At 50.9% G+C, this 8,108-nt stretch overlaps 1 protein-coding gene across 2 annotated transcripts; it reads right to left on the minus strand.

Annotated features, from left to right (window-relative positions):
• Window positions 1-1,688: 1,688 nt before the first annotated feature.
• MSX2 (msh homeobox 2) lies at window positions 1,689-7,794 on the minus strand. Of its 2 annotated transcripts, none has more exons than XM_006927909.5 (2): window positions 7,289-7,770; window positions 1,689-3,416 (listed from the first exon to the last, which is right to left on the minus strand). In XM_006927909.5, exons 1-2 carry the CDS (start codon window positions 7,665-7,667, stop codon window positions 2,992-2,994), a joined length of 804 nt encoding a protein of 267 aa, XP_006927971.2. In that variant the 5' UTR covers window positions 7,668-7,770; the 3' UTR covers window positions 1,689-2,991. The 2 variants fall into 2 exon arrangements, with proteins under 2 accessions (XP_006927971.2, XP_044891205.1); XM_045035270.1 differs by having other exon boundaries at window positions 3,295-3,416; window positions 7,261-7,794.
• Window positions 7,795-8,108: the final 314 nt, after the last annotated feature.

Here is an 8,108-nt window from a genome sequence, read left to right on the forward strand (position 1 = left end):
GCGCACAGAGCCTGACCGAGGTGGGGACCAAGGCGACCGCCAAACCGAACACGGGGCAGGTTAGAAGGGAGGCGCAGAGTCAGCCGCACCGCCTGGGCCCCGGGGGCCTCTGGCTGTGGTCGAGGTCCCCGCAGCCCTGCCGCATCCTCGCCTCGGTAACCCCATCCACCTGGTAGCGCTGGGATGTGTATGCTTGAGCCTGAGCCACATCTTTTTTTTCTCGCTCCCGGCCTCAGTTTTCCTTTGGGATTTGGGGCGATTGGGCTAATGCGCAGTCGCCCAGACCGTTTCCAATCCACCCCATCGGCCACGCAGGTCGCAGTCTCAATTCTCCTGATCGCACCCTGGTTTGCGAACCCCTCCTCCAGAGGGCAAGCTGTCTTAACCCGGAGCTGCCGTCTCCGGATCCCCCAACCGGGGTTGAGATCGCCCGAGGCTGCGGGGTCGAGCGGCGCCGGGAAGGAAGCTCGGTGGACGGGCTAATTAGGGACCCAACGTGGCGGTTGGATTCCGGGCTGGGATTAGGAGGCCCATCGGGATGGCAGAGGCGAAAACTGGGGAGGTTTGGGACGCTCCCGGGGCTCAGCTCCGGAGCGCAGCGGTGCAGCCGCCAGAAATCGGCCCCCAGCTTGGAAGCAGGTCTGTGGGCTCGGTTCTCGCTCCGCGCTGGAGCTGGGAGATCTCAGACTCGTCGCCCGACCCGCGGGAGCTTCCCCCGGGCGGGAAAATGCAGTCCCTGGCGCCCACCTCCAGAAGGGGTGTCGGCGCAGTGAAAACGTGAGACGGAAAAGCGCCAGTCCTGGTCGATGCCCGGTCTCTATCTGCCTACCATCCGCTTCCGCAGCCTGAAGTTCTGGGCTCCCTTCTGCCCGCGTTCCCGGGGCCACCGTCGTTTCTCATCCGAAAACAGACCTCAGAAAGGTATCATCAGTAGCCACTTCGGATTTGTTTGTACAATAGAAAGCGGAATTTAAGATCCGTCTCGGCCTCCCTCACCCACTGCGATTTTTTTTTTTTTTTCTTTAATGGTGATGCCTCAAAACCCAAGCCTGACCCCGTTCTGTACCCAGTGGAAAGGGAGGCTGCAAAGCAAACGGGGCTTGAATGAACCACCTTCCCCCTTCAAACCGAAAAGAGCATTTGTTCGGGGTCCATCTCCTTGGAAGGAGTGAGGAATGGTAAACGGAATGCGATTTGACACACTCCCGAAAGGGCAGCAGGCAACCACCCCCACCTCCCAACCCAGGGAATGCATCTAGTTACAATCCCCATTCGCAAAGAGCTATAGGTCCCTTCCCCCCAGTTTTAAACCGGTTGCCCTTTTGGTAGCTGGCAGATTTCAAGTTCAAGATTTTCCCTTGATCATCTACCAACCTCTCAGATCCCTGGACCCCCCCCCCCCCACTTCTTCTAAGCTCATCTTTCACTAGAGTTTGAAAAACCGAACAGCACTTCCATTTCTTCTCCACGACTAACACAAGCAGCCAGAGGAATTATCTCCAAGGACTTGGTTCGCTATTGGCGATCGACTCCCCCAACCCAGGCTGAATCTGGGCACGACTCTTCATTGATTCACCCGAACATCCTAATAAAAATCACCAGCCCCCTCCCCCAGTCTTGGGGGCATTTTGGAGTTGAACCCAGCTAAGAACAGAGAGCACCCTTTAAAAGAATTGTTTGGAACAAACTTTACTGCAATAAAACAAATGTTTAATTTAATTCAGAATAAGAGATAAGAAATAACTCTTCAATAAAATATATAAAATTATACAAGGCACCCTTTCAAAGGGATAAAAGTATACTGGGGGGGGGGAGGGGGGAGATTGATAGAAAGATGAAGTACCAGGAGCTAAATGGGCTGTTTGACAAGACCATTTTTTTAGCAAGTCAAAACATGGCCTTCCCCTCTGCCCCCAACATGTTAAAAAGTATATAAATTTTTCTAATAAGTTTAGCACATACAACAGGTACACACACAGAGAAAGCAGGATTTGTTTTTCTTTCTGGATCTATTCATTGTTCAAGAATATTCAGCATATAGGTAATGGTTACAAGATATTTTTTTTTTTTTTAAGCAGAGAATTAACTACACTCCCCGCCCCCCAGTCACCTTTGCAATGTGTGAGGACTGACTCGTACCTAGTATTTCACAGAACCCGTCAATTCCCCCGACAGGCCTTAACTTTGTACTCTCCAATTATCTGAAATGGAGTTAAGCAACAGCCTTGGGAGGAATTAGGAAGTTACTTCCAAGTCCCACCTTACCCCAAGGCATCCTTAGGACTCTTCTCATCCCCAACCCCCTTTTATCGATCTTACAAAAAAAAAAAAAAAAAGTTAAAACTTTAACAATCTGTAACAATGTAGAAAGAGGGAAAAATAGAGGGCCAAATATGCTAGTATCTAATGTGTTTTTTAATGCGTGTAAAAATGCAAAAACATGACGTGTCCCCATCTTCTTGAGGAATCTCTCCATTATCTAATTCCTAGGCGTGTTTCTAATTCGAAACTTTGTTTTCCATAAGCAGAAGGCAATCATCCCATCAAAATCACCCAATGTCAGCAATTTCAGCGAATAATTTGTGCCTCCTCTAAGAACAAATGGACTCTTTTAGGAAGGTGATATATAGAAAAAAAGTATAGATACTATGCATATAAATTTTGCCTTTCAAAATAATCTGAATTTTTACGTCTGCTGTATAAAAATGTATTATATTTTATTACATATATATTTATATATAAAAACCATCAGAGCCAATCTTTGTGAAAGGAGAAGGGGGCATCTAGAAGATGACACCAAGAAAATGGGACTTGGTGCCTCCAGCCTAAAGAAATGCCAACTATGTCGGTGGCCCTGTGGGCCTAGCCACTTAGGGTGGTGCATGCAAAGTTTGCGGAGCAGGAGTATCGGCTTGGTACAGCCTTCTTGGAGAGGGAGGGGGGGCCCATTTAAACAAACATCCATCGTGGAGTCTATGGAGCTGGTCTTCCTTAGGATAGATGGTACATGCCGTATCCGACTGGAGTCGCATAGAGTCCAACAGGCGGGATGGGGAGGACAGGTCTATGGAAGGGGTAGGACGCTCCGTATATGGATGCTGCTTGCAGGGGTGAGTTGATGGGGAAAGGGAGGCTGAAGCCAGAGGGCAGCATAGGTTTTGCAGCCATTTTCAGCTTCTCCAGTTCTGCCTCCTGCAGTCTTTTTGCCTTGGCCCTTCGGTTCTGGAACCAGATTTTGACCTGGGTCTCTGTGAGGTTCAGAGAGCTGGAGAACTCTGCGCGCTCTGCAATGGAGAGGTACTGTTTCTGGCGGAACTTGCGCTCCAGAGCGAGGAGCTGGGACGTGGTAAAGGGGGTTCGTGGCTTCCGATTGGTCTTGTGTTTCCGCAGGGTGCAGGTGGTGGGGCTCATGTGTCCTAGAGAACAGAGAGGGAGGGAATTAGCAAAAGTGGCTTTCTCTCCAGGTGTGTCCACCCCTGCACAGGCCTTCCTCTCTTCATCTTTCAGAAAGGGACCTCTGTCAAAACTGTGGGAGAAGTACCATATTTGAGTGGATAAACTGCTTGATTTAAAAAACCGAGTCTTCTTACAAAAAGCTTGGGATTTTAACAGTGCACAGAACTATCTATATGGGAACCCACAGCATAATGGATAATGGAAATAGAATATCTATAAGCGGACCCTTCCTGAGCCAAGGGAGCTGAATGTTCTCTGAGAAACAAAACCCACGTCCTCGGAGCTTCATTTCTCTGGTCTTTAATGGGGGGGGGGGGGGGGGCGGGATTCATGATAATCCTCACTTCTGTACAATGCTGAGATAATCCCATAAGAAGAAAAATGAAAAGGGTCCTCTAAACTGCGCTGGTCCCCTCTCCACACCGGGAAAAGTTGGAGCGCATCAGCATATTTATGAAGGATCATCGTGCAGATAAGGTCTGCGGTCAATTAATAGCATCTCTGGATTGGGAGCCGCCCCATGCAATAAACAGCCATGCAGCTGTCATTCCATCCAGTCTACAGATTATACAACCTGAACATCATTTTACAGATCTGAACGTGGGATAAGTTTCTTGGCCTGGTGCTTCCGTAATATAAAGTTTACTAAGAAGGAGGGAAAAATTAGCTCGCTCATAAATGTAAATGTCAGGGGAAATCATGCTGCCTCTGAGTTGAGAGCATGTGATGACATTTTAGTCATCCCTACCCATTCTCTGGTTTGGAGCAAACGTGTAAACGATTAGTTTGTCGCCAGGATTTAGAAAGAGGGAATAACACGCAAAACAAAGGTATGCCAAAGGCATCCAACCTCCATATTTAAAATGGATTCAATTATAGGAAGTCATAGGACGGGGCATCTTTGTGATTCCATGGTATTCAACTAACTTGGGGCTTCTTTTCCTCAAAGGGAGGCGGGGGCAAGAGTGTGGAGCTGAGAGGCAGAATGCTAAACAATTAATTTTCTGCATTTGGCTTTTACGAGCTATGCTAATTTTCCCAAAGTAGCCACAGTAGTAACTCCAAAGTACTCACGGGGAGAATGTCACATTTCTTGTTTAGTTACTTCGATGGCCCAAGAAAGAGTTTACACTTCATACTTGAGGGTGATACAACAAGTCCCACCCAGCCTCCATTTCCAACAAGAACTGGATTTGTCCTAATGTGACAATTATGAAGCATCATTTTCGGGACTGAAAAGCAAGCAGTAGGTTCTGCAATCAATCAAAACCAGAAATCTGGGTGAGGGATGGGTAAGAAACTACCACAGGAGTGTAGACTTTTGCCTAGGCAAATCCCTAAATAAACGGGGGGGTGGGGGGGCACCTACTTCGTAATTTACAAATAAACTAACAACACCGTGGGGAGACTCAGAGACCCGCTTTCACCCTTCCCAAACCTGACCTAGCTCTCTGGAGGACCCAGCTGTCTCAACTCAGAACCAAGCTCCTAGAGTCTAAGCCTGAGCCTACTCTCTGTTTGGAAGAAATCTGTGCCCCGAACAGTCATCCTGGCCGCTCTAGGGGCTGCATTTGAATGATAAAACCCGGGCTACAGGGATTGCACACGTGTATCATAGCCATAAAGTCCAGAGGCTTCCCCTCAACACTCCCTACCTCGCCACCCCTCTCTAAACCAGTCAAAGGATGGATGCGGTTATACAAAGCAAAACAGCAGTTACCCTACTTGCTCCAAATAACAAACCTGGCCAGGCAGGTGGCTCCCTCCTGCCCCAGGCTCCTGCCCCAGGCTCCTGCCCCAGGCTCCTGCCCCAGGGTTCCCACTGCCATTTCTAGGCCCAAAGCACCAAATGAACCACTTTTTGTTTTTAAATTAAATCCCTTCTCCAGAATCTTGGATTTTTCTCTCCTGAAGGTCATACCCAGAGCCCCAAACTGCCTGACCCCCTAGCAGGGAAGCTCATCTCCACAGAGTGGGGGGGGGGGGGGGGGGGGTTGTTTACAGAGCAAGTGGGGAATTGCCATCCCAGGACCTGAAGGCCTAAGCAAGTGAGGATTTCTGATCTCTGGACACCACTCTCAGTAAGGCCTGAATCCTTAATGTGTTCATGGACATTGACCCAGGCCTAGAAATCCATGGGCACTCAAGATTTGTCTAACAAATTAAGTTTCTTCAAGTTTCTGAGCCTCTATCTCACCATCAATAAAATGGGTAAATACCGTGTAGTGTGGCTCAGAGTACTAAATTTTAGAATGCCCAGAGCCCTGTCTGCCACACCAGATAGGTGATCATTATATATTCCCAAGGTTGTTTTTTGTTTTTTGGTCAAGCCCAAACACAGTGTGTGCAGATTCCTCTGAACTCTGCTGAAATGTCCTTCTCTGTTACCAGGAGGCCGGCGGCAGCCACACAGAGATCAGATAAGATAATATGGTGAAAAGTGCTATAAAGCACTGTGCAAACTTGAGTTTAAATTCTTTGAGTCCTTAATCTCCACACCCTTTGAATCTTTCGGAGTTTCTAACAGGGTGGAGAGCTATGCCAGAGGGGACAGCCACTGAGGCCTGGGTATATGGCCTTGTTTTGTTCACAAAATACTATGCATCTCGAGTCTTGAGGGCTGACTGATGAGAATGGAGAAAGGTCTGATTCTACTGGCTTTGGAAAAGGTGCCTCCGCAGACCCCCTCTTTCTCACCTTTTCTAAAGGTGCACTGGGTAGGGAAATCTTAAAGGCTAGGAAATAAAAATAAAAGAGTCTATAGGGAATGACTTCTCCAAATGCAAAAGGACCCAGGCCCAAAAATAAATGCTAAGGCAGGAGGAGAAATAAATTCTCCTGGGCCTGCATGGCCAAGTCTTGCCTCATTGGCAGGAAGCGGGGTGCAGGTGTGTGGACCTCCTCTTGGTTTCTTTGGGGAAAGGGATCAAAGGCGGTCAGGGCACCATGCACAGGAGCAGAGTTTGGACACCACGACCCTTTGCCCAATTCAGCCATTGTTGGTGACCCGGGTCAAGCAAGTCCAGTCCTCCTAAAGCCTGGTGTCTGTAAAGAGGGTAACCACCGGTCCTGTGCCTCTGCCTACACTTGGGGTCCCAGTAATGATCAGGGTCTGGTGAACTAATGAGCATCACTTTGTAGAACTCTCAAGCGCTGCTGGAATGCTGTTAATTATTACTATGAGCCAAGCGTAGCCCGCGCCCCGCGCGCCTGACCCCAGCCCGCTCCCTGCGAAGGTACTGGCTGCGGGACGACAGGGAGACTTTGCGCCTTGGCACCAGCCTCTGCCGCCATCCCTTCCGGGGATCGGGACCCAGAGGACGGTAATGATTTCTACCCAATGCCGGGGGTTAGATTTCTGCCAGTCTATCTTTAAGATGAGGGCACATCTCGCTGGGTTGTAAACTTTGAAAGGAGGTAAGGCACCTCCGCCTCTGCCCGGCACACATTCGCGTGCTCATTAAAAGTGTATTCCCCTTCATTCCTTGGGACAGAAACCCGCTGGACGGTGAACCAAAAGTGAGCAAAATGGTTGGAGCGCGGGGCCGAGGACCAGAGAAACCGATAACCGAGCGACCCGGCGAACCCAGCTAGGATTCGCCCTTCAAAGACCAGCGACTCCTCAATTGTGTCGGATACTTTGCACAGCTAGGGGATCGCGAACACGCGATGCGCGGATACGAAGCCAGAACTCCTAGGCTTGCTTTCCCGGGCGTGTAGTGCAGAGGGGGTCTCCGTCCCCCCCCCCCCCAGCCTGGGACACCGGCCCTCGGCTCTCCCCCGTACCCCTGCGCCCCCGCCTACCCCTTGTCCGGCTCGGACGCTCACTCACTTGGAGGCGGCGAATATCTGCCGGGTTCCTGCATCCACGCGGCTCCGTCTTCTGAGTTCTCCGACTTCACCGAGGCGGTCTCGAAGGGCTTGACCAGCGGCCCGGGGCTGTGAGCTTCCCGGGCGCCGTGGCCCGGCAGCAGCAGCGGCCGCAGGGTGGCCCCGGCTGAGGCGCTTTCGGCTGGCAGTGGGGACGCCTCCTTGGGCGGCTTCTTGTCCGACATGAGCGCCTCCACGCTGAAGGGCAGGCTGGAGACCTTGACGCGGCGCTCCTCCGCGGCCCCCTCCGCGCCCCCAGGCCCCGGGCCCGGCCCAGCCACCATCGCCGGGCCCTCCTCATCAGACGAAAACAGGTCATTGCCTTTGGACGGAGAAGCCATGACTTCTCTGCCCTACGTAGCTCCCGGCGCGCGACTCCGCTGGCAACCCGGCAGCGGCGACTCAAACTTTTTTGGGGGGAGACGGGAGGGGCGCGCCGGGAGCCGTGCCTTTCCTCCAAGGGGAAGTGGGAGACTCGGCTCAGCCAATCCGCGCCGGCTCTGGCGCTGACGCCACAGACGCTCGCGTCTGATTGGCTCTCCAGGAAGAGGCTGGGGCCTTTTTTTTTTTTTTTTCCTGTTTGAAATAAATTAGGAGTTAATTACAGGAGCAGTCAGCAGAGTTGTTATTAGGCGATCCCTCAAGGGTTATAATCACGCCAAAACTGAAAAGTCCATGGCGTAATTAAGGCCGATTATTTAAAGAGGAAGTTCGCCGAGTCCCATTTCTTCTCTCTTTTGACCCCTTTTTAAAAAGGCACCTCGCGCCCATACCACTTTCCC

Source organism: Felis catus, chromosome A1 (assembly GCF_018350175.1).
Source record: "Felis catus isolate Fca126 chromosome A1, F.catus_Fca126_mat1.0, whole genome shotgun sequence".
Taxonomy (NCBI): domain Eukaryota; kingdom Metazoa; phylum Chordata; class Mammalia; order Carnivora; family Felidae; genus Felis; species Felis catus.

Bases quoted from the DNA above. Each gene is read 5' to 3' on its own strand.
- MSX2 (XM_006927909.5), bottom strand. From the start codon at position 7,667: ATGGCTTCTCCGTCCAAAGGCAATGACCTGTTTTCGTCTGATGAGGAG. The intron at 3,417-7,288 runs GTGAGTGAGCGT...TCTGTTCTCTAG, and splicing joins CAGATATTCGCCGCCTCCAA to GACACATGAGCCCCACCACC.